Source organism: Populus trichocarpa, chromosome 17, assembly GCF_000002775.5.
Source record: "Populus trichocarpa isolate Nisqually-1 chromosome 17, P.trichocarpa_v4.1, whole genome shotgun sequence".
Taxonomy (NCBI): domain Eukaryota; kingdom Viridiplantae; phylum Streptophyta; class Magnoliopsida; order Malpighiales; family Salicaceae; genus Populus; species Populus trichocarpa.
The window spans coordinates 2,219,588-2,246,864 of record NC_037301.2 but is presented as its reverse complement, the minus strand read 5'-3'; the positions used below and the strand labels follow the sequence as shown (position 1 = coordinate 2,246,864).

The 27,277-nt window shown below is 36.7% G+C and overlaps 2 protein-coding genes across 12 annotated transcripts in view; both read right to left on the bottom strand.

Annotated features, from left to right (window-relative positions):
• Window positions 1–1,563: 1,563 nt before the first annotated feature.
• The window catches only part of LOC18106941 (UDP-glycosyltransferase 74E1), a 34,656-nt gene continuing 8,942 nt past the window's right edge, over window positions 1,564–27,277 (bottom strand). The window contains exons 1-3 of one of the 11 annotated variants that reach the window (XM_052448582.1): window positions 21,022–21,657; window positions 20,524–20,867; window positions 1,564–2,136 (exon numbers count right to left, since the gene is read on the bottom strand). In XM_052448582.1, coding sequence (XP_052304542.1) covers window positions 1,731–2,136; window positions 20,524–20,867; window positions 21,022–21,657 — 1,386 coding nt within the window. In that variant the 3' untranslated portion in view covers window positions 1,564–1,730. Of the gene's footprint in view, window positions 2,481–2,634; window positions 3,216–10,745; window positions 11,663–11,816; window positions 12,566–19,955; window positions 20,868–21,021; window positions 21,706–27,277 lie in introns of those variants that run through there. The other 10 variants (XM_006372835.3, XM_052448574.1, XM_052448576.1 and 7 more) reach the window with 10 other exon arrangements.
• Window positions 13,129–27,277, bottom strand: part of LOC18106938 (inositol transporter 1) — a 30,142-nt gene continuing 15,993 nt past the window's right edge. The window contains exon 7 of the mRNA XM_052448572.1: window positions 13,129–13,369. The gene's annotated coding sequence lies outside the window, so the exon portion shown is untranslated. The remainder of the gene's footprint in view (window positions 13,370–27,277) is intronic.

Genomic DNA, 27,277 nt, shown 5'->3' with positions numbered 1-27,277 from the left:
GGTCATTTTCCAAGGTGTGCATATTTAAATAAATAAAATAAAGTTAAAAAATTAAACTCCATTTTCGAAGAAATAACAGAAAAAGGCCCATCTTTGGATAATGGCGAACAAAAACTGTTCATACAATGCTTTCAAGCCCTGTATTCCTGAATCTGATACCCCATAAAGGGCATGTGCTCACGCAAGGGTAATTATATTTATGGATAACAATATTTTTTTTTATTTCATTAAAAAAATTGATTTTCATCCTTTTTTTTATTTAAGATTATTTTTTATTTTTAAATTTTGAATTGACGTGTGTCAATCATTTATTGGATTGTTTTTGTTGACTAACTTATATTTTACATATTAATTCTTTTTTTTTACGTTAGCGAGATTTATATTTTCACATTGATAATCAATAAATCCATGCTCACAAATAATTATATTTTCACATTGATTCGATGTAAAATTTATATTTTACATGTTAAATTTTCTTTTTTTTTTTGCTTACGTTAGCAATTTGTTGTTGCTAACAAATATATTTGCTAAGATATCAAAATCTTCAAAGATATGAAAATTTCCCAAGACAGTAAATACATGATTGAAGACAAAATTCATCAAGCTTATATTATGGGTGCACGTATCTACTCTGCCACGATGATGATGCCTCTTACGCCTAATAATCTTGCGGGAAAATTGATCGACAGGATGCTACTCAACAACAAAATGTTGTTTTTCATGTTTCAGCTTCTCAGCCGTTCGAATGAAATTTGAAGCCAAGCCCAGTTTGAGAAGGTCGCCATATCCATGTTTAAATGTGCAATCAAGTTTACGAATAATAAATCTGACAGTTCCCTGGATCCATGATTAATAAAGGCTTGGTGTTTAGCGAAGTATAAGGAAGCTAAGACATCGTTTAGAAATAGTAAAAATCATGTTGTATAAAATTTTAAATTTTTATAAAAATAATTAATATTTGTATATTTTAAAATGTTTTGATACGTTAATTTTAAAAATAATTTTTTAAAAATAAAAAAATATCATTTAATACATTTCGGCATGAAAAACACTTTGAAAAACAACTATAATCATATTTTCAAACAAGCACTAAGTCTAGTACCTTATCGGATTCCTACTTACTTGGACTCGGTATGATACCAAACCCATGAATAATATATCTAACAACTCGTCTACCTCATATCCACTACTCAAACTATTGTTTTGACTCAAAAATAGGTGAAGCAAAAAATGTATGGGTTCGGCACCCTTGAAATTTGAACGTTGTTGAATTTCCATCCAATTCCTCCTCACCACAAAATTGTGGTCGAATTTTGCCCATGGGGACTTGGTTTTTGATTTTTTTGACTTATTTTTTCCATCATTGTTCAATCTTTAATGCTTGTTTGGAAATGTGTGTTGGCTTGTGACTTGTCTTTCTAAATCATAATGAATAATTGACAGAACAATATTCTCACACATGTTAATAAAAATCTTATGTGTAATATATCAAAGTGTGAATCTTAACCGTTTATTTTTGTTTATAATTGATTTTTTTCTAAAAAATAAGAAGAAGAAAAGAGATTGAAATGGAGTAACATGATATTATTTCTTTCATCATGAAAACATGATTTGGATCTTGTATTTTATAGTTCATATGACAACTATCATTGAATCTTATAAAATAACCGAGGAAAAATACAATGATGGAGAAGAAGCATTTTTCCAAGTTTTAAGGCCATGCATAGCTTTCACGCTTTTGAATCTGTGGTTTCATTGAACTTGCTAGCAATCTTTGCTGCAAATTCCGTAATATTCTTATCAGAGCTTCCACCTTCACCCATGGCTGTTTTGGCTAGTTTCTTCCATTTCTCAGAATTCCTTCTCATCTCACTCCCTCTTTCACCTTCCATGACTTCCCTCGTACACTTTTCTAACTCTTCCTTTGTGACAATCCCCTTTTCATTTGCCTTCACTCTAACTCCTACACGCCAAACATCTGCTATGTACTTCGCATTTGTTGGTTGATCAGTCCACTGTGGCACTGCCACCATTGGCACTCCTAAGCTCAACGCTTCAAGCGTCGAGTTCCACCCGCAATGAGTCATGAAGCAACCAACAGACTTGTGAGACAGAACCTCTAGCTGAGGGCTCCAGGTCACAATCAGACCCTTCTCTGAGGACCCCTCCACAAAGTTACATGGAAGTTTTTTCTCTTCCGATTCTCTGACTACCCACAAGAAGTAGCAGTCGCTCCTCCTTAGGCCCCAAGCTATTTCTGCCATTTGCTCTTCTCCCAGAGCAGCCAAGCTTCCAAATGACGCGTAAACCACGGAGCCAGTTTCCTTTGAGTCTAGCCATTCCATGCAACCGTCGAGAGCAGGTTTGAAGAGGCTGAGGCCATACTCTGTGTCATCCTCTAGCTGCCTGTCCAAGTAAACTGATGGAATCATGGGTCCTATTGGCTTGATTGACCTCTGGCTTGCCAGGCAGTTTACCACCTGATACAAAAAAGCAAAATCTTGAGTGCCATAGAATTGAAGGCAGCATACTTTGCAAATATGGTAATATCTATTAGTACGAGCAGAGAAAAAAGAATTCAATTAAGAATTCGAAGTACTGCTACTTTTCTTTATGTAACTTCTTCAAGGGTACCTCCTCCTCCAGGGAGTTGAAACTGTTCACAAAGACCCAATCAGGTCCCCTGAAATTCAAAAACTGATTGACTACTAGGGTAAGTATAGATGAGTATTCTGATTCCATGTCGTGCACGAATGATGGCAGTTCATCAACGTCTAGAGGTGGCAGCCCTGGAACTGATACAGGAAACTTCTCTAGTGGAATCTTTAGCTGCCCCTCATGGATTTGGTAGTAGACAGAGTTAACAGCACATGACTGTGTGAAGAAGGAAGCCCCAATGAGGCCAAGCTGTCTAGCTATCTCTAGAACCCAAGGCATGAATGAGTCATACACTAGGCAACTTACTGGATGCCCAGAAGAGATACCTAGTTCTACAACGAGCTGTGGCAGTTTTGGTGCCACTGTAGCTTGGAATTGTTTTAGAAGGTCACCTATGGAACTGCTGCCTGTATCAGAACTATCAGAAATGGTCACCACTTTGACTGAGCCAAGCGAGGCAGGCGTCGAGAGCGTCTGGCTTGAGAAGATGACCAGTGTTACTTGGAGTCCTTTGGAGGCTAGGCGCTTGGAGAACTGGATCATGGGGTTAATGTGACCTTGAGCAGGATAAGGTATGACCACTACATGACAGATTCTTTCTTGCTTCTCCATTTCTCTAATTAACAACACCAGTCTTTGTGCTTTTCTTTCTCGTGTAGGAGTACTCCTGCCTGCATTTATGTATGCCTTTTGCGTCCAAATTGTGTGGTCCGAAAGAACCAGTCTTTTACGTGAGAGAAGGGAGTACAATTTTCCTATAAAGCATCTTTTGAAATCCTCTAAATTAAATTAAATTTTTTTTTTAAATAAAAACACATGTTTTGAACCATTTTAACTTTTAAGTATTAATAATTAAATTTTAAATAGAATTTAATTTTTAGAAATGATAAAAAAATAAATAGATACTGTTTTGATTTACAATTCTAAAATAAAAAAAATTAAATTTAAAAGTAACCTTCTCAAAACACCTATTTATTATTTTTTAGAAATATTTAAAGAAATAAAAGAAATAAAATAAAAATAATATAAAAAATAAAATAAATTGAATTCGATATTTTTTAAATACAACAATTTTCATACGTATTGGCTTACGAATGCAATTGCAAGGGAAGGTAGATGGCTTCTACCCTAAACTTCAACTACCAGTCTTTATGGTTTGATTGATGACAATATCGATCCAATATCTGAAATCAAATAACATGTAATGTGTTAGGTTTAATGCTAGTAAAACAAGTGTGCTGTCAATTTCATCATTTCCATGGTAAAACTAAAGCCTGTTACTCCATGCTTTTCAGAGTAGTTGGAAGTTTCCTAACAATTACTTTTCAAAATATTTTTTTACGTGAAGTAATTTTACATGAAAGTGAGGGGCTTCTGCTCATGCAGTGGGGTTGGATTCAAAGCATCTTCATGCACAAGATTTTACAGGCAGAGCAGATTTAGTTATAGCTCCAATACATACAGATTGTTTTATAAACCTACAATTTGGCGCTGATATTATCAAGCTCAGCAAGTGCGCACGGCACCTACTAAGACTCATTTGTCGTTTCCTTGCTCAAGAAGGCTTTCTGTGTTGTAACTACGTACTGCCCCATGCCCTCTCCTTCCATATCTGCTCAACTTCAACAAATGCCAGCCCCATGGTCTCTGGGACATACATAATCACAAACACAACTGCGAGCACTGCTATGCCCGCAAGCATCAAGAAAGTCGAACCTGTTCCTACTGCTTCGGCAATTGAAAGGAAAGTACTTTGGGCTAGCTACTATCAGATTGGAGATCCAGTTAACAGTAGCTGACATTCCCCCACATATTCCTCGATGTTGTTCGGGATATATCTCTGAGTTCACAGTCCATGGAACAGGTCCCATTCCTGGTGAGAAGCAAGCAATGCACAGCGCTAACCCCAAAACTGCAATCCACCCATAGAGTTCATTTGAAGAACCAGATGACTTGCCAAAAAATGCTCCAGCAAGAATATTGAAAAGTGATGCAATTACACCAGCTAAGCTTGAGATGGCCAACTTTTTCCTCCCGAAATGATCAATAAGGTAAATGCCAAGAACTGTTCCGGCGGCGTTCATGGCAACAATAACAAGGGACAGGAGAAGTGCTAACTGGTTGGAACTAAAACCAGCAATCTGCACAATGGTTGGGCTATAGTACATGACTGTGTTGATACCAGTGAACTGCTGAAAGGCCTGCAACATCACATAACTATCGGTTATTATTTGGTACGGTGCTTGTTAAGGAGGGTTTTCTATTTACTGCTTGAATTTTGTTAGCTGATCATGGCTCCTTTTGTGTTTCACCTGGACACTAGTGTATTTCAATGGAAAGAATATCAGATGATCCATATTTCAAACACTGTCACGGTGCCAGAAGCACTTAAATGATACATCCTCTATCACAAGAACGTGGCCAGGAGATCATGCTACAGGAACAAGTAGTGACTGCACTACTTTAGGGAACTGCAGAACGTGGATAAGTTAGTTAATTGTTAGACGTGAAGAGTGTTGTAACTCCTTCCTTTTTGTTTGTTAATCCTGTTACGAAGTATATGACTATAAATGTCAAAGTTTTTTTTAATAGAAGGGTACTGAATAATCCCTAACCACAGACTTCGATCTTCTTTGCTATGCTTCTTCTTTCTTAAATTAATTATATCAATGGTATCACAGCCTGGTTTCCCATAACCCACAGGTCCTAGTTCACCCTGGTTATTCTTGATTTAGACCATGGATACTCGCGGCAAATCAAACACATAATTTCACAATGAAGTCAATGAAATCCTAGTTAGACACGAGTCGAGCTTTGATGAAATTAATGCTACCTTATAAGTGGTATTGACAGAACTTCAAGCTCTTCATACTACTCGTAACCTAAACACTAGTTCTCCTGAAATTAACACCTTTGCTAATGAAGAGTCTTCACACCACCAGACCACCCACCCTAACCCCATTAATAACCATCAACACCACAATCTCAGGTTATCATTTCCAAAATTTAATGCAGGTGATCCAACTGGATTGATTTACAAGGCAAAATAATATTTTAAATTTCAAAATATTGTGCCAAACCAGCAGGTTTAATTGGCCTCTTTCCATTTAGAGGGCATTGCCTTATAGTGGCATAGGTGGTTGACCAAGTTTCGCGGACCACTAACATGGGATGAGTTTATCAAGGCTATACAACAGAGATTCGGTCCAACCGGCTATGAGGACCCGTCTGAAGCCTTGACTTATCTTAAACAAAACACGTCGGTGGTAGCTTATTAAGAGACTTTTGAGAGACTTCCACATCAAGTTGATGGCTTGCCGGGAAATTTTTTGATTCGTTGTTTTATTGCAGGACTTCAGGATGAGATTCGTTTGGATGTTAAAATCAAGCAACCCCATACCTTAGCAGATACCATTGGAATGGCAAGATTGATCGAGGAAAGAAATCAATTGAAGAAGAGAGGCCCTCTCCCAATACAGTCTGTACCAAACCCAGTACCAACCTCAGTGATAGCGAAGACATCACCCAACCCCACGGCTGGAGTGTTAGGGCCGCCACAAGGTCCAAGGATAAATACCAGTCCCAGTGCACCACCAGCGTCTTTTTGCAAAATTACTAATCAAGAGGCACGAGAGCAAAGAGAGAAGGGTTTGTGCTACTACTGTGATGAAAAGTTTATTCGAGGAATCGTTGCCAACATCCACAATTATTTATGATTTGGGATTCTCCTAACATATGCAGTGAGGACACTGTGAATGGCCAACTCGAACCAGTGGAGAATGAATGGCGTTTCACTAGGACTTATCCTTCTTCTATCCTTATGGACAAGGATTCTTAAGTGGGCGGGAATGACACATCCACTATCACAAGAACGTGGCCAGGAGATCATGCTACAGGAACAAGTAGTGACTGCACTACTTTAGGGAACTGCAAAACATGGATCAGTTGGTTAATTGTTAGACGTGGAGAGTGCTGGAACTCCTTCTTATTTGTTTGTTTGTTAATTCTGTTATGAAGTGTATGGCTATAAATGCCAAAGTTATTTTTAATAGAACGGTACTTGTCGCAAGTGACCCGCGTGGCGTCTGTTGGCGATTTTCATTTGTTTGATTGATGATTTGAGAGTCGCCATCTAGTATTTTATTAAAGGTTACTAGGAAACCCAAATGCACTGGTCATCGTCAGAGATTCAAGGGTAAGGGATTGGTTGTGGCTAGGAAAGGTATTAGCACCCCTAGCGCACCCTACCTGAGGTAAGCTGCTTCGTGATTTGATATGATAAAGAAGTTTTAAAAATTTTATCCTTTCATCGGATATTAGAAATACAACTTACGTGTAAGTTTATAATCCTTTACCGTGAGCAAGTCAAAACATTAAATTTTTCTTTATTCTTTGTAATTTTATCATAAAAAAACATCCATAAAAAAAATACAAACAACACATTCACTTTCACTATATTGTTTTTTGTTTTCCTTTTTTACATCCACATTTGCACACTACATATTATAAAAATTCAAAACTAAACAAAAACTACATTAAATTTTTTTAAATTTACAAAATAAACCCAAAAAACTCTAGGAATTGCAGGGAAGGCCTTCAGAACTGCAAGAACAGTCCGCGAGAACAACAGGGAAACAGGGCGGTCGAGATTAGCTTCTTCTCCTTTTCCTTTCGTCACCAGCGGTGATGATCACTATCACCTGCAAAAGGAGAAAAACACACAAGCCAGTTGATTTTAATTTCTTTCTCCTTTTTCACGGATCCTTTTTTTTCTTCTCCTTCTCCTGATCTGCTTCTTTCGAGTCTTTTTTGGTTTGTTGTTCTTTCCCTCTCCTTCTGGTGGCAGATCTAGCGGTGGCGGGTCACGACCGTTGCTGTTAAGGAGATGGGTGTGGTTGTCCAGTCGGCGAGTTCGGTTGGAAATGGATCTAGATCTGCGGGTCACGATCGTTTCTATTTAGATTTTTCTTATCAACATCGACTCGAATGAGAAAAATCGGTGATTTTAAAAATAACGCGTTCCAAAGTTCTTTGAAAAATTAATTTTTTTTGAGACGATACTGAAAATACTAAAAACAATGCAAATATATTAAAAAACATATTTTTTGGATTTTTGTTGTTTTTCCTTATTTTTAGTTTTTTTTCCAAAATTTTATTAAAAAGATGGATAAAAAATTAGGTAACAACAATACTGAATAATCCCTGACCACAGACTTCTTCTCTGCTATACTTCTTCTTTCTTAAATTAATTATATCATTAAACTCGTATGATTACCCAAATGTACGTTCAATAAGCAACAAGGGACTCAATACAGATAAAAGATGATGGATAGCTCACACATATGAATTCTATTTCTGGAAGAGAAGAAGACCTTTGCATCAAAGCACTCCAAAATTGATACAACACCAGATTTCTATATTCAGTAACCAGATTTCTCTTTCAGCCTTAACGTTAAGGCAGAGCCAACAAAAATTTTAAACTAAATCGGTTCAAGAACTTGGATGTTATTACATTGTGCCCTTGTTAGTTTAAAATTTATTAAGGCTAACTAAGCATATCACTAGGCTCATGCCAGGGACCTAGGACCATATCATGCCCTCAATGAATATAATTCAGAGAATATGACTTCAGATCTAATCCAAAACACCCACCAGAATCTAACAGCCAATGCCCAAAAGTTTTTCCATGCGAGAAATTCATCAATAGCCAATGCCATTCAAACTCTGTATCAGAGAGACGAAAGACCGTCCTCCGTAGAGTCATCAACTATCCCTCGGAAGGTGAAGAAAGGAGCTCTAATGTTAACAGTTTCCAGGAGTCTCTGATAAGAAAAGGACGGTTCATGTTCACACAAATTTCTCTTACTAAAAAGCAAAATTATTTTTCTTCTTCTTTTTCAAAAGGTGTTTAAAAGGGTGGTAATGATTATTTTTTAAAGTGTATTTTGCTCAGAAATACATTAAAATAATTTTTTTTTATTTTTAAAAATTATTTTTAACAACAGTAGATCAAAATGATATTCCGAAAAAAACAAAAATATTAATTTGAAACAAAGAAAAAAATAAAAAAATTTAAAATTTTTAAAAATGTTTTTAAAACATAGAAACAAATAAACCATAATTACGAGGTTGATCATCCATGCTATAGTTTTAAAAATTTGATCTGGAAATCGATTTGAAATAAGGCTTGTTCATTAAATTAGGAGGGTTTACTAATATTTTTTTAAAGGATCTATGTGACAACGTTTTATATATATATATATATATATAAACTCTAACATATTTTTTGTTAGGTTTTATCGAGATTGATTGGGTCACAAATCAACTTTAGTTTTTAATCAGATTAGATCGAATCGATTTCTCTCTTAGTTTTTTCTTTGGCTCGGATAAATCTAGATATTAAATCCTGAGTCAACTCCCCAAGAGAATTCGGTTCTATAACTATGACCCATACAAGAGAGTGAATGATCTTTTGGTGATTTTGATTAATTCTTGGATTCTGGGTTGTTTTAAAAATGGGCGAGGGTCATTTTCCAAGGTGTGCATATTTAAATAAATAAAATAAAGTTAAAAAATTAAACTCCATTTTCGAAGAAATAACAGAAAAAGGCCCATCTTTGGATAATGGCGAACAAAAACTGTTCATACAATGCTTTCAAGCCCTGTATTCCTGAATCTGATACCCCATAAAGGGCATGTGCTCACGCAAGGGTAATTATATTTATGGATAACAATATTTTTTTTTATTTCATTAAAAAAATTGATTTTCATCCTTTTTTTTATTTAAGATTATTTTTTATTTTTAAATTTTGAATTGACGTGTGTCAATCATTTATTGGATTGTTTTTGTTGACTAACTTATATTTTACATATTAATTCTTTTTTTTTACGTTAGCGAGATTTATATTTTCACATTGATAATCAATAAATCCATGCTCACAAATAATTATATTTTCACATTGATTCGATGTAAAATTTATATTTTACATGTTAAATTTTCTTTTTTTTTTTGCTTACGTTAGCAATTTGTTGTTGCTAACAAATATATTTGCTAAGATATCAAAATCTTCAAAGATATGAAAATTTCCCAAGACAGTAAATACATGATTGAAGACAAAATTCATCAAGCTTATATTATGGGTGCACGTATCTACTCTGCCACGATGATGATGCCTCTTACGCCTAATAATCTTGCGGGAAAATTGATCGACAGGATGCTACTCAACAACAAAATGTTGTTTTTCATGTTTCAGCTTCTCAGCCGTTCGAATGAAATTTGAAGCCAAGCCCAGTTTGAGAAGGTCGCCATATCCATGTTTAAATGTGCAATCAAGTTTACGAATAATAAATCTGACAGTTCCCTGGATCCATGATTAATAAAGGCTTGGTGTTTAGCGAAGTATAAGGAAGCTAAGACATCGTTTAGAAATAGTAAAAATCATGTTGTATAAAATTTTAAATTTTTATAAAAATAATTAATATTTGTATATTTTAAAATGTTTTGATACGTTAATTTTAAAAATAATTTTTTAAAAATAAAAAAATATCATTTAATACATTTCGGCATGAAAAACACTTTGAAAAACAACTATAATCATATTTTCAAACAAGCACTAAGTCTAGTACCTTATCGGATTCCTACTTACTTGGACTCGGTATGATACCAAACCCATGAATAATATATCTAACAACTCGTCTACCTCATATCCACTACTCAAACTATTGTTTTGACTCAAAAATAGGTGAAGCAAAAAATGTATGGGTTCGGCACCCTTGAAATTTGAACGTTGTTGAATTTCCATCCAATTCCTCCTCACCACAAAATTGTGGTCGAATTTTGCCCATGGGGACTTGGTTTTTGATTTTTTTGACTTATTTTTTCCATCATTGTTCAATCTTTAATGCTTGTTTGGAAATGTGTGTTGGCTTGTGACTTGTCTTTCTAAATCATAATGAATAATTGACAGAACAATATTCTCACACATGTTAATAAAAATCTTATGTGTAATATATCAAAGTGTGAATCTTAACCGTTTATTTTTGTTTATAATTGATTTTTTTCTAAAAAATAAGAAGAAGAAAAGAGATTGAAATGGAGTAACATGATATTATTTCTTTCATCATGAAAACATGATTTGGATCTTGTATTTTATAGTTCATATGACAACTATCATTGAATCTTATAAAATAACCGAGGAAAAATACAATGATGGAGAAGAAGCATTTTTCCAAGTTTTAAGGCCATGCATAGCTTTCACGCTTTTGAATCTGTGGTTTCATTGAACTTGCTAGCAATCTTTGCTGCAAATTCCGTAATATTCTTATCAGAGCTTCCACCTTCACCCATGGCTGTTTTGGCTAGTTTCTTCCATTTCTCAGAATTCCTTCTCATCTCACTCCCTCTTTCACCTTCCATGACTTCCCTCGTACACTTTTCTAACTCTTCCTTTGTGACAATCCCCTTTTCATTTGCCTTCACTCTAACTCCTACACGCCAAACATCTGCTATGTACTTCGCATTTGTTGGTTGATCAGTCCACTGTGGCACTGCCACCATTGGCACTCCTAAGCTCAACGCTTCAAGCGTCGAGTTCCACCCGCAATGAGTCATGAAGCAACCAACAGACTTGTGAGACAGAACCTCTAGCTGAGGGCTCCAGGTCACAATCAGACCCTTCTCTGAGGACCCCTCCACAAAGTTACATGGAAGTTTTTTCTCTTCCGATTCTCTGACTACCCACAAGAAGTAGCAGTCGCTCCTCCTTAGGCCCCAAGCTATTTCTGCCATTTGCTCTTCTCCCAGAGCAGCCAAGCTTCCAAATGACGCGTAAACCACGGAGCCAGTTTCCTTTGAGTCTAGCCATTCCATGCAACCGTCGAGAGCAGGTTTGAAGAGGCTGAGGCCATACTCTGTGTCATCCTCTAGCTGCCTGTCCAAGTAAACTGATGGAATCATGGGTCCTATTGGCTTGATTGACCTCTGGCTTGCCAGGCAGTTTACCACCTGATACAAAAAAGCAAAATCTTGAGTGCCATAGAATTGAAGGCAGCATACTTTGCAAATATGGTAATATCTATTAGTACGAGCAGAGAAAAAAGAATTCAATTAAGAATTCGAAGTACTGCTACTTTTCTTTATGTAACTTCTTCAAGGGTACCTCCTCCTCCAGGGAGTTGAAACTGTTCACAAAGACCCAATCAGGTCCCCTGAAATTCAAAAACTGATTGACTACTAGGGTAAGTATAGATGAGTATTCTGATTCCATGTCGTGCACGAATGATGGCAGTTCATCAACGTCTAGAGGTGGCAGCCCTGGAACTGATACAGGAAACTTCTCTAGTGGAATCTTTAGCTGCCCCTCATGGATTTGGTAGTAGACAGAGTTAACAGCACATGACTGTGTGAAGAAGGAAGCCCCAATGAGGCCAAGCTGTCTAGCTATCTCTAGAACCCAAGGCATGAATGAGTCATACACTAGGCAACTTACTGGATGCCCAGAAGAGATACCTAGTTCTACAACGAGCTGTGGCAGTTTTGGTGCCACTGTAGCTTGGAATTGTTTTAGAAGGTCACCTATGGAACTGCTGCCTGTATCAGAACTATCAGAAATGGTCACCACTTTGACTGAGCCAAGCGAGGCAGGCGTCGAGAGCGTCTGGCTTGAGAAGATGACCAGTGTTACTTGGAGTCCTTTGGAGGCTAGGCGCTTGGAGAACTGGATCATGGGGTTAATGTGACCTTGAGCAGGATAAGGTATGACCACTACATGACAGATTCTTTCTTGCTTCTCCATTTCTCTAATTAACAACACCAGTCTTTGTGCTTTTCTTTCTCGTGTAGGAGTACTCCTGCCTGCATTTATGTATGCCTTTTGCGTCCAAATTGTGTGGTCCGAAAGAACCAGTCTTTTACGTGAGAGAAGGGAGTACAATTTTCCTATAAAGCATCTTTTGAAATCCTCTAAATTAAATTAAATTTTTTTTTTAAATAAAAACACATGTTTTGAACCATTTTAACTTTTAAGTATTAATAATTAAATTTTAAATAGAATTTAATTTTTAGAAATGATAAAAAAATAAATAGATACTGTTTTGATTTACAATTCTAAAATAAAAAAAATTAAATTTAAAAGTAACCTTCTCAAAACACCTATTTATTATTTTTTAGAAATATTTAAAGAAATAAAAGAAATAAAATAAAAATAATATAAAAAATAAAATAAATTGAATTCGATATTTTTTAAATACAACAATTTTCATACGTATTGGCTTACGAATGCAATTGCAAGGGAAGGTAGATGGCTTCTACCCTAAACTTCAACTACCAGTCTTTATGGTTTGATTGATGACAATATCGATCCAATATCTGAAATCAAATAACATGTAATGTGTTAGGTTTAATGCTAGTAAAACAAGTGTGCTGTCAATTTCATCATTTCCATGGTAAAACTAAAGCCTGTTACTCCATGCTTTTCAGAGTAGTTGGAAGTTTCCTAACAATTACTTTTCAAAATATTTTTTTACGTGAAGTAATTTTACATGAAAGTGAGGGGCTTCTGCTCATGCAGTGGGGTTGGATTCAAAGCATCTTCATGCACAAGATTTTACAGGCAGAGCAGATTTAGTTATAGCTCCAATACATACAGATTGTTTTATAAACCTACAATTTGGCGCTGATATTATCAAGCTCAGCAAGTGCGCACGGCACCTACTAAGACTCATTTGTCGTTTCCTTGCTCAAGAAGGCTTTCTGTGTTGTAACTACGTACTGCCCCATGCCCTCTCCTTCCATATCTGCTCAACTTCAACAAATGCCAGCCCCATGGTCTCTGGGACATACATAATCACAAACACAACTGCGAGCACTGCTATGCCCGCAAGCATCAAGAAAGTCGAACCTGTTCCTACTGCTTCGGCAATTGAAAGGAAAGTACTTTGGGCTAGCTACTATCAGATTGGAGATCCAGTTAACAGTAGCTGACATTCCCCCACATATTCCTCGATGTTGTTCGGGATATATCTCTGAGTTCACAGTCCATGGAACAGGTCCCATTCCTGGTGAGAAGCAAGCAATGCACAGCGCTAACCCCAAAACTGCAATCCACCCATAGAGTTCATTTGAAGAACCAGATGACTTGCCAAAAAATGCTCCAGCAAGAATATTGAAAAGTGATGCAATTACACCAGCTAAGCTTGAGATGGCCAACTTTTTCCTCCCGAAATGATCAATAAGGTAAATGCCAAGAACTGTTCCGGCGGCGTTCATGGCAACAATAACAAGGGACAGGAGAAGTGCTAACTGGTTGGAACTAAAACCAGCAATCTGCACAATGGTTGGGCTATAGTACATGACTGTGTTGATACCAGTGAACTGCTGAAAGGCCTGCAACATCACATAACTATCGGTTATTATTTGGTACGGTGCTTGTTAAGGAGGGTTTTCTATTTACTGCTTGAATTTTGTTAGCTGATCATGGCTCCTTTTGTGTTTCACCTGGACACTAGTGTATTTCAATGGAAAGAATATCAGATGATCCATATTTCAAACACTGTCACGGTGCCAGAAGCACTTAAATGATACATCCTCTATCACAAGAACGTGGCCAGGAGATCATGCTACAGGAACAAGTAGTGACTGCACTACTTTAGGGAACTGCAGAACGTGGATAAGTTAGTTAATTGTTAGACGTGAAGAGTGTTGTAACTCCTTCCTTTTTGTTTGTTAATCCTGTTACGAAGTATATGACTATAAATGTCAAAGTTTTTTTTAATAGAAGGGTACTGAATAATCCCTAACCACAGACTTCGATCTTCTTTGCTATGCTTCTTCTTTCTTAAATTAATTATATCAATGGTATCACAGCCTGGTTTCCCATAACCCACAGGTCCTAGTTCACCCTGGTTATTCTTGATTTAGACCATGGATACTCGCGGCAAATCAAACACATAATTTCACAATGAAGTCAATGAAATCCTAGTTAGACACGAGTCGAGCTTTGATGAAATTAATGCTACCTTATAAGTGGTATTGACAGAACTTCAAGCTCTTCATACTACTCGTAACCTAAACACTAGTTCTCCTGAAATTAACACCTTTGCTAATGAAGAGTCTTCACACCACCAGACCACCCACCCTAACCCCATTAATAACCATCAACACCACAATCTCAGGTTATCATTTCCAAAATTTAATGCAGGTGATCCAACTGGATTGATTTACAAGGCAAAATAATATTTTAAATTTCAAAATATTGTGCCAAACCAGCAGGTTTAATTGGCCTCTTTCCATTTAGAGGGCATTGCCTTATAGTGGCATAGGTGGTTGACCAAGTTTCGCGGACCACTAACATGGGATGAGTTTATCAAGGCTATACAACAGAGATTCGGTCCAACCGGCTATGAGGACCCGTCTGAAGCCTTGACTTATCTTAAACAAAACACGTCGGTGGTAGCTTATTAAGAGACTTTTGAGAGACTTCCACATCAAGTTGATGGCTTGCCGGGAAATTTTTTGATTCGTTGTTTTATTGCAGGACTTCAGGATGAGATTCGTTTGGATGTTAAAATCAAGCAACCCCATACCTTAGCAGATACCATTGGAATGGCAAGATTGATCGAGGAAAGAAATCAATTGAAGAAGAGAGGCCCTCTCCCAATACAGTCTGTACCAAACCCAGTACCAACCTCAGTGATAGCGAAGACATCACCCAACCCCACGGCTGGAGTGTTAGGGCCGCCACAAGGTCCAAGGATAAATACCAGTCCCAGTGCACCACCAGCGTCTTTTTGCAAAATTACTAATCAAGAGGCACGAGAGCAAAGAGAGAAGGGTTTGTGCTACTACTGTGATGAAAAGTTTATTCGAGGAATCGTTGCCAACATCCACAATTATTTATGATTTGGGATTCTCCTAACATATGCAGTGAGGACACTGTGAATGGCCAACTCGAACCAGTGGAGAATGAATGGCGTTTCACTAGGACTTATCCTTCTTCTATCCTTATGGACAAGGATTCTTAAGTGGGCGGGAATGACACATCCACTATCACAAGAACGTGGCCAGGAGATCATGCTACAGGAACAAGTAGTGACTGCACTACTTTAGGGAACTGCAAAACATGGATCAGTTGGTTAATTGTTAGACGTGGAGAGTGCTGGAACTCCTTCTTATTTGTTTGTTTGTTAATTCTGTTATGAAGTGTATGGCTATAAATGCCAAAGTTATTTTTAATAGAACGGTACTTGTCGCAAGTGACCCGCGTGGCGTCTGTTGGCGATTTTCATTTGTTTGATTGATGATTTGAGAGTCGCCATCTAGTATTTTATTAAAGGTTACTAGGAAACCCAAATGCACTGGTCATCGTCAGAGATTCAAGGGTAAGGGATTGGTTGTGGCTAGGAAAGGTATTAGCACCCCTAGCGCACCCTACCTGAGGTAAGCTGCTTCGTGATTTGATATGATAAAGAAGTTTTAAAAATTTTATCCTTTCATCGGATATTAGAAATACAACTTACGTGTAAGTTTATAATCCTTTACCGTGAGCAAGTCAAAACATTAAATTTTTCTTTATTCTTTGTAATTTTATCATAAAAAAACATCCATAAAAAAAATACAAACAACACATTCACTTTCACTATATTGTTTTTTGTTTTCCTTTTTTACATCCACATTTGCACACTACATATTATAAAAATTCAAAACTAAACAAAAACTACATTAAATTTTTTTAAATTTACAAAATAAACCCAAAAAACTCTAGGAATTGCAGGGAAGGCCTTCAGAACTGCAAGAACAGTCCGCGAGAACAACAGGGAAACAGGGCGGTCGAGATTAGCTTCTTCTCCTTTTCCTTTTGTCACCAGCGGTGATGATCACTATCACCTGCAAAAGGAGAAAAACACACAAGCCAGTTGATTTTAATTTCTTTCTCCTTTTTCACGGATCCTTTTTTTTCTTCTCCTTCTCCTGATCTGCTTCTTTCGAGTCTTTTTTGGTTTGTTGTTCTTTCCCTCTCCTTCTGGTGGCAGATCTAGCGGTGGCGGGTCACGACCGTTGCTGTTAAGGAGATGGGTGTGGTTGTCCAGTCGGCGAGTTCGGTTGGAAATGGATCTAGATCTGCGGGTCACGATCGTTTCTATTTAGATTTTTCTTATCAACATCGACTCGAATGAGAAAAATCGGTGATTTTAAAAATAACGCGTTCCAAAGTTCTTTGAAAAATTAATTTTTTTTGAGACGATACTGAAAATACTAAAAACAATGCAAATATATTAAAAAACATATTTTTTGGATTTTTGTTGTTTTTCCTTATTTTTAGTTTTTTTTCCAAAATTTTATTAAAAAGATGGATAAAAAATTAGGTAACAACAATACTGAATAATCCCTGACCACAGACTTCTTCTCTGCTATACTTCTTCTTTCTTAAATTAATTATATCATTAAACTCGTATGATTACCCAAATGTACGTTCAATAAGCAACAAGGGACTCAATACAGATAAAAGATGATGGATAGCTCACACATATGAATTCTATTTCTGGAAGAGAAGAAGACCTTTGCATCAAAGCACTCCAAAATTGATACAACACCAGATTTCTATATTCAGTAACCAGATTTCTCTTTCAGCCTTAACGTTAAGGCAGAGCCAACAAAAATTTTAAACTAAATCGGTTCAAGAACTTGGATGTTATTACATTGTGCCCTTGTTAGTTTAAAATTTATTAAGGCTAACTAAGCATATCACTAGGCTCATGCCAGGGACCTAGGACCATATCATGCCCTCAATGAATATAATTCAGAGAATATGACTTCAGATCTAATCCAAAACACCCACCAGAATCTAACAGCCAATGCCCAAAAGTTTTTCCATGCGAGAAATTCATCAATAGCCAATGCCATTCAAACTCTGTATCAGAGAGACGAAAGACCGTCCTCCGTAGAGTCATCAACTATCCCTCGGAAGGTGAAGAAAGGAGCTCTAATGTTAACAGTTTCCAGGAGTCTCTGATAAGAAAAGGACGGTTCATGTTCACACAAATTTCTCTTACTAAAAAGCAAAATTATTTTTCTTCTTCTTTTTCAAAAGGTGTTTAAAAGGGTGGTAATGATTATTTTTTAAAGTGTATTTTGCTCAGAAATACATTAAAATAATTTTTTTTTTATTTTTAAAAATTATTTTTAACAACAGTAGATCAAAATGATATTCCGAAAAAAACAAAAATATTAATTTGAAACAAAGAAAAAAATAAAAAAATTTAAAATTTTTAAAAATGTTTTTAAAACATAGAAACAAATAAACCATAATTACGAGGTTGATCATCCATGCTATAGTTTTAAAAATTTGATATGGAAATCGATTTGAAATAAGGCTTGTTCATTAAATTAGGAGGGTTTACTAATATTTTTTTAAAGGATCTATGTGACAACGTTTTATATATATATATATATATATATATATATATATATATATAAAAACTCTAACATATTTTTTGTTAGGTTTTATCGAGATTGATTGGGTCACAAATCAACTTTAGTTTTTAATCAGATTAGATCGAATCGATTTCTCTCTTAGTTTTTTCTTTGGCTCGGATAAATCTAGATATTAAATCCTGAGTCAACTCCCCAAGAGAATTCGGTTCTATAACTATGACCCATACAAGAGAGTGAATGATCTTTTGGTGATTTTGATTAATTCTTGGATTCTGGGTTGTTTTAAAAATGGGCGAGGGTCATTTTCCAAGGTGTGCATATTTAAATAAATAAAATAAAGTTAAAAAATTAAACTCCATTTTCGAAGAAATAACAGAAAAAGGCCCATCTTTGGATAATGGCGAACAAAAACTGTTCATACAATGCTTTCAAGCCCTGTATTCCTGAATCTGATACCCCATAAAGGGCATGTGCTCACGCAAGGGTAATTATATTTATGGATAACAATATTTTTTTTTATTTCATTAAAAAAATTGATTTTCATCCTTTTTTTTATTTAAGATTATTTTTTATTTTTAAATTTTGAATTGACGTGTGTCAATCATTTATTGGATTGTTTTTGTTGACTAACTTATATTTTACATATTAATTCTTTTTTTTTACGTTAGCGAGATTTATATTTTCACATTGATAATCAATAAATCCATGCTCACAAATAATTATATTTTCACATTGATTCGATGTAAAATTTATATTTTACATGTTAAATTTTCTTTTCTTTTTTGCTTACGTTAGCAATTTGTTGTTGCTAACAAATATATTTGCTAAGATATCAAAATCTTCAAAGATATGAAAATTTCCCAAGACAGTAAATACATGATTGAAGACAAAATTCATCAAGCTTATATTATGGGTGCACGTATCTACTCTGCCACGATGATGATGCCTCTTACGCCTAATAATCTTGCGGGAAAATTGATCGACAGGATGCTACTCAACAACAAAATGTTGTTTTTCATGTTTCAGCTTCTCAGCCGTTCGAATGAAATTTGAAGCCAAGCCCAGTTTGAGAAGGTCGCCATATCCATGTTTAAATGTGCTTGATGTGCAATCAAGTTTACGAATAATAAATCTGATAGTTCCCTGGATCCATGATTAATAAAGGCTTGGTGTTTAGCGAAGTATAAGGAAGCTAAGACATCGTTTAGAAATAGTATAAATCATGTTGTATAAAATTTTAAATTTTTATAAAAATAATTAATATTTGTATATTTTAAAATGTTTTGATACGTTAATTTTAAAAATAATTTTTTAAAAATAAAAAAATATCATTTAATACATTTCGGCATGAAAAACACTTTGAAAAGCAACTATAATCATATTTTCAAACAAGCACTAAGTCTAGTACCTTATCGGACTCCTACTTACTTGGACTCGGTATGATACCAAACCCATGAATAATATATCTAACAACTCGTCTACCTCATATCCACTACTCAAACTATTGTTTTGACTCAAAAATAGGTGAAGCAAAAAATGTATGGGTTCGGCACCCTTGAAATTTGAACGTTGTTGAATTTCCATCCAATTCCTCCTCACCACAAAATTGTGGTCGAATTTTGCCCATGGGGACTTGGTTTTTGATTTTTTTGACTTATTTTTTCCATCATTGTTCAATCTTTAATGCTTGTTTGGAAATGTGTGTTGGCTTGTGACTTGTCTTTCTAAATCATAATGAATAATTGACAGAACAATATTCTCACACATGTTAATAAAAATCTTATGTGTAATATATCAAAGTGTGAATCTTAACCGTTTATTTTTGTTTATAATTGATTTTTTTCTAAAAAATAAGAAGAAGAAAAGAGATTGAAATGGAGTAACATGATATTATTTCTTTCATCATGAAAACATGATTTGGATCTTGTATTTTATAGTTCATACTTCATATGACAACTATCATCGAATCTTGTAAAATAAATTGATGGAGAAGAAGCATTTTTCCAAGTTTTAAAGCCATGCATAGCTTTCACGCTTTTGAATCTGTGGTTTCATTGAACTTGCTAGCAATTTTTGCTGCAAATTCCGTAATATTCTTATCAGAGCTTCCACCTTCACCCATGGCTGTTTTGGCTAGTTTCTTCCATTTCTCAGAATTCCTTCTCATCTCACTCCCTCTTTCACCTTCCATGACTTCCCTTGTACACTTTTCTAACTCTTCCTTGCTGACAATCCCCTTTTCATTTGCCTTCACTCTAACTCCTACACGCCAAACATCTTCTATGTACTTCGCATTTGTTGGTTGATCAGTCCACTGTGGCATTGCCACCATCGGCACTCCTAAGCTCAACGCTTCAAGCGTCGAGTTCCACCCGCAATGAGTCACGAAGCAACCAACAGACTTGTGAGACAGAACCTCTAGCTGAGGGCTCCAGGTCACAATCAGACCCTTCTCTGAGGACCCCTCCACAAAGTTGCATGGAAGTTTTTTCTCTTCCGATTCTCTGACTACCCACAAGAAGTAGCAGTCGCTCCTCCTTAGGCCCCAAGCTATTTCTGCCATTTGCTCTTCTCCCAGAGCAGCCATGCTTCCAAATGACACGTAAACCACGGAGCCAGTTTCCTTTGACTCTAGCCATTGCATGCAACCGTCGAGAGCAGGTTTGAAGAGGCTGAGGCCATACTCCGTGTCATCCTCTAGCTGCCTGTCCAAGTAAACTGATGGAATCATGGGTCCTATTGGCTTGATTGACCTCTGGCTTGCCAGGCAGTTTACCACCTGATACAAATAAGCAAAATCTTGAGTGCCATAGAATTGAAGGCAGCATACTTTGCAAATATGGTAATATCTATTAGTATGAGCAGAGAAAAAAGAATTCAATTAAGAATTCGAAGTACTGCTACTTTTCTTTATGTAACTTCTTCAAGGGTACCTCCTCCTCCAGGGTGTTGAAACTGTTCACAAAGACCCAATCAGCTCCCCTGAAATTCAAAAACTGATTGACTACTACGGTAAGTATAGATGAGTATTCTGATTCCATGTCGTGCACGAATGATGGCAGTTCATCAACGTCTAGAGGTGGCAGCCCTGGAACTGATACAGGAAACTTCTCTAGTGGAATCTTTAGCTGCCCCTCATGGATTTGGTAGTAGACAGAGCTAACAGCACATGACTGTGTGAAGAAGGAAGCCCCAATGAGGCCAAGCTGTCTAGCTATCTCTAGAACCCAAGGCATGAATGAGTCATACACTAGGCAACTTACTGGATGCCCAGAAGAGATACCTAGTTCTACAACGAGTTGTGGCAGTTTTGGTGCCACTGTAGCTTGGAATTGTTTTAGAAGGTCACCTATGGAACTGCTGCCTGTATCAGAACTATCAGAAACGGTCACCACTTTGACTGAGCCAAGCGAGGCAGGCGTCGAGAGCGTCTGGCTTGAGAAGATGACCAGTGTTACTTGGAGTCCTTTGGAGGCTAGTTGCTTGGAGAACTGGATCATGGGGTTAATGTGACCTTGAGCAGGATAAGGTATGACCGCTACATGACAGATTCTTTCTTGCTTCTCCATTTCTCTAATTAACAAAACCAGTCTTTGTGCTTTTCATTCTCGTGTAGGAGTGCTCCTGCCTGCATTTATGTATGCCTTTTGCGTCCAAATTGTGTGGTCCGAAAGAACCACTGCTGATGTGATGATCATAATGTTGTATTTCCTAGATTTTTTTTTTTTTATGAATTTCACTTACGTGAGAGAAAGGAGTACAATTTTCGTTATAAAGATGTGTGAAATCCTTTAAATTAAATTAAATTTAAAATTTTTAATAAAATTTCATGTTTTGAACCATTTTAAGTATCAATAATTAAATTTTAAATAAAATTAAAATTTTAAAAATAGTAAAAAAAATAAATAGATGCCAACTCTTTTGATTTACGATTCTAAAATAAAAAATTTAAATTTAAAATTAACCTTCTCAAAACACCTATTTATTTTTTTTAGAGACATTTAAAAAAAATAAAATAAATAAAATAAAAATAAAATAAAAAATAAAATAAAATAAATTCAATCTTTTTTTAAATACAACAATTTTTATACGTATTGGCTTACGTATGCCATTGAAAGGGAAGATAGATGGAAGGTAGATGGCTTCTACACTGAACTTCAACTACCAGTCATGTTTTTATGGTTTGATTGATGACAATATTCATCCAATATCTGAAATCAAATAACATGTAATGTGTAAGGTTTAATGCAAGTCAAAAACACAGTGCTGTCAATTTCATCATTTCCATGGTTTCACTGAAACCTGTTACTCCAGGCTTAGAGTGGCGGGAAGGTAACGATTACTTTTCAATAATTACTTTTTAAAATATTTTTTTCAAAATATTTTTTAAATAATTTTACATAAAGTGGGCTTCTGCTCATGCAGTGGGGTTGAATTCAAAGCATCTTCATACAGACTGTTTTATAAACCTACAATTTGGCGCTGATATTATCAAGCTCAGCAAGTGCGCACGGCACCTACTAAGACTCATTTGTCGTTTCCTTGATCAAGAAGGCTTTCTGTGTTGTAACTACTGCCCCATGCCCTCTCCTTCCCTATCTGCTCAACTTCAACAAATGCCAGCCCCATGGTCTCTGGGACATACATAATCACAAACACAACTGCGAGCACTGCTGTGCCCGCAAGCATCAAGAAAGTCGAACCTGTTCCTACTGCTTCGGCAATTGAAAGGAAAGTTTGGGCTACTATCAGATTGGAGATCCAGTTAACAGTAGCTGACATGCCCCCGCATATTCCTCGATATTGTTCGGGATATATCTCCGAGTTCACAGTCCATGGAACAGGTCCCATTCCTGGTGAGAAGCAAGCAATACACAGGGCTAACCCCAAAACTGCAATCCACCCATAGAGTTCATTTGAAGAACCAGATGACTTGCCAAAAAATGCTCCAGCAAGAATGAAAAGTGATGCAATTACACCAGCTAAGCTTGAGATGGCCAACCTTTTCCTCCCGAAATGATCAATAAGGTAAATGCCAAGAACTGTTCCAGCGGCATTCATGGCAGCAATAACAAGGGACAGGAGAAGTGCTAGCTGGTTGGAACTAAAACCAGCCATCTGCACAATGGTTGGGGCTATAGTACATGACTGTGTTGATACCAGTGAACTGCTGAAAAGCCTGCAACATCACAGAACTCTCGGTTATTATTTATTATGCTGCATGTTAAGGAGGGTTTTCTATTTACTGCTTGAAAGATAAAAGAATAAAGAGAGAAAGATGTGCGGAAGAAGTATTACAGAAATATATTTGCTTTATTAATTGATATACTGTTACATCATGGTCTTATATATATTACAATCCCTGATTCAAAAATCCTATCATTAAGAATGCAATTAATGATAAGATATACACTTAATTCCTAGAATTTCTGTTGCAGATATGATTACGATGATTTTCAGTATCAGTAATCTCTTGTGCAGATATGATCAGAGATCATGATTATCTTCAGTATCAGTGATCCCTGATCATGATCTCTTCAGTATCAGGGATCCCTGATTATGATAGCAATCCTTGATCATGATTATCTTCAGTATCAGTATTGTCTTCAGTAGATATGATATTATCTTCAGTAGCAGTAATCACTGATCATGATTATCTTCAGTATCAGTGATAATCTCTTGTGCAGATATGATAAGAGATCGCAATTATCTTCAGTATCAGTGATCCCTGATCCTGATAGTAATCCCTGATCATGTTTATCTTCAGTATCAGTATTATCTTCAGTAGATTTGATAATATCTTCAACATGCCCCTGCAATTTGAACGGGAGGTTACAAACGTTGAGATTGGAGCACAGAATATTGAACTGAGCAGCAAAGAGTGGTTTTGTAGGAGATCGGCTAGCTAATCACGACTAGACAGAAAATTGACAGTCAATTTCTTTTGAGAAACAAGATCTCTGACAAAGTGAAAATCAATCTTGATGTGCTCTGTGCGTGCATGAAACACTGGATTGGAGGATAGATACGTGGCACCAATATTATCACACCAAAGAGTGGGACTTTGAGATAGGTGCAAACCAAGTTTTGCAGCTAAAAATTGTAACCATTGGAGTTCAGCTGCAGTGTCTGCGAGAGCCTTGTATTCAGCCTCGATATTGCTACGAGCAACTTTAGCCTATTGTTTGCTACGCCAGGAAATTAAATTTGAGCCAAGAAACACACAGTAGGCACCAACAAAGCGACGATCATCTGTGTCCCCTGCCAATCTGCATCAGAGAACGCCTGAAATGTGAAGGAGCTGCTGCAAGACAATAGTAAACAGTAGGAGATGGAGTGTTTGAGATAGCGCGGGATTCTCTTTACACATCCAGTGGGACTGTTTCGGTTGATGCATGAATTTGCTAACACGATGAACGGCGAAAGCAATATCAGGCCAAGTGAATGAGAGATAATGAAGGCCACCAACAATGCTTCTGTACAGGGTAGGATCATCAAATGCTTCGGTATCAGTTGCTGTCAATGCCACAGTGGTGGACATTGGAGTGAAACACGGCTTAGCACCATCCATTTTGGATTTTGTAAGAAGATCGGCAATGTATCTGCGTTGAGTGAGATAGAGACCTGTAGCATCACGTATGGCTTCAATGCCTAAGAAAAAACTGAGAGGACCAAGGTTAGTGATAACAAATTCCTTATACAGCCGCTGAATGATATCTGTGACAATGACATCATTAGAACCAGTGATGATAATGTCATCAACATAAATGAGGATGAAGATGATGCTAGAGGTGTCGGTGTGCATAAAGAGTGGCAAGTCTGCCTTGCTGGCAACAAAACCAAACTGTATCAACACAGCAGCAAGGCATGAAAACCACTGGCGAGGCGCTTGTTTAAGGCCATATAAAGAGAGTTTGAGCTTACAGAGATGATCAAGAAACTGAGGATGTTTGAAGCCTGGTATAAACCACTTCTAACAGATTGTTGTGAAGAAATGCATTTTGGACATCCAGTTGACAAACTGTCCAATTGTTGCAGACTGTAATGGATAAAACAAGCTGGATAGTTGCAAGTTTTACAACTGGACTGTAAGTTTCATGAAAATCCACCCCTAGCTGCTAATGATAACCTTTAGCTACCAGTCGGGCCTTATATCTTTCAATGGAGCCATCAGCTTTCCTTTAGTCTTGAAAATCCAACGATAGCCAATGACATTAAGATGGCGTGATGGAGGGACCAGTTACTAGGTTTGATTGCGGAGCAAGGCATCAAATTCAGAATTCATTATAGATCGCCAATGATAAGATTTGGCGGCTTCAGTAAATGAGGTTGGTTCCTTGCAGGAGGGAGAGGCAGAAACCTGCAGTGCTCGGGGTAGGGGATATAAGCTGTGTCCATCAGGGGTTTTTTTTTTGTTTGGAAATGTGATTTTTTGATCTTGTAACCATCGGGTGATTATTTGAAATGGTTGGGATTGTGTCTGTGGGATGTGGAACTGGTATGGGAGGGGAGGCAGGGGTAATGTCTGCTGGGGATTGAGGTGCCGACTCTGGAGTTGGAGATGATGATGGCAGAGGAGAGTCAATGTGTGGCGATGGTGAAGTTGCACATGTACCTACAAGTGTTAGTGACAAGGAAGAAATAGTATTTGAAAATGGAACTACGATGGAGGGTGTGTCTAGACAGATAGAAGATTGGTGATCAGGACTTTTATATGGAAAATGGTTTTCATAAAAAACGACATGACGAGATACATAAACTTTACCTGTTGCAAGATCAAGGTATTTATATACATGATGGTCCAAGCTATAACCAATAAAAATACAGTTTTTAGATCTGAAATCGATTTTGTGTTTTTTATATGGTTGAAGATAAGGCCAGCATGCACGACCAAAAACTTTAAGGAAATGATAGTCAGGAGTATGACGATAAACAATTTTGTATGGAGATTTTTTTATTAAGAATAGGAGTAGGGAGACGATTGATAATATAAGTGGCCGTGAGAAAAACATCTTCCCAAAATTGTTGTGGAATTTTAGAATGTGAGAGTGAGGAAAGACCGACCTTAACAATTTGTTTATGACGACGTTCAACTGCACCCATTTGCTAATGAGTGTATGGGCATGCTCTACGATGATGAATGCTAATTTGAGTTAAAAGTGTAGACATGCGGCGATATTCGCCTCCCCAATCAGATTGAATTTTTTTATGGTACGATTAAATTGTCGTTCAACTGAAGTTTTAAAGAGCAGAAAGACTTTCTTAACATCAAATTTGAGTTTAAGAGGAAACAACCATATGAATTTAGTGCAATTGTCTAAAAAACATAAATAGTATCGAGCACCACTGGTTGACAAGATGGGTGCTGGTCCCCAAACATCAGTATGCACTATGTCTAAAGGATTAATAGATTTGTGATTGCTGGTTTTGAAAGACAATTGACTGCTTCTAGCTAGTAGACAATCGGAACAAACTGGAAGCCTTTTATTTGCAACAGGTAATGTAAATGCTGAAATAGATTTTTGAAGAACTGGAAAGGATGCATGACCAAGCTTGTTGTGCCATATTTGGTAAGAAGCTCGTACAACAGTGAGTGCATGAGGAGGGAGTGTGTCTGACAGGCTGGAGAATGAATACAGACCATCTTTAAAGGTGCCGCAATGAAGGATTTTCCTCGAGTAGTCCTTAATGAGAAAAAAAACGATCATGAAATTAAAAAAACACAAGATTATCACTGCAAAATTGTTGAACATAAATTAGATTTTTTTGAATTTCAGGGACAAGAAGTAATTGTTTGAGCACAAACGGTGTTTTTGAGGGAGTTAAAATAGAGGAACCAATTTGAGAAATTTGCAAACCTACACCATTGCCAACAAGGATTTGATCTGAACCAGTATAGTCTTCACTCCGTAGATTTAAGTTGGCCATATTATTGGTGAGATGATGTGTAGCACCTGTATCAGGATGCCAATCAGTTGCAGAAACAGAACTTGTTATAGCCATCAGACCTTGCAGATTGCTGGATTTTGCAGCATTGTCACGATAGGTAACGTCAAACCGATGATAGCATTTTTTTGCAGAATGGCCAGGTTTATCACAGACCTGACATATCATAGTATCTCTATGAAATGTGTTCCTGCCATTGGAACCATTATAGAAAAAGACTTCTTTGTAATTCCAGCCTCTACC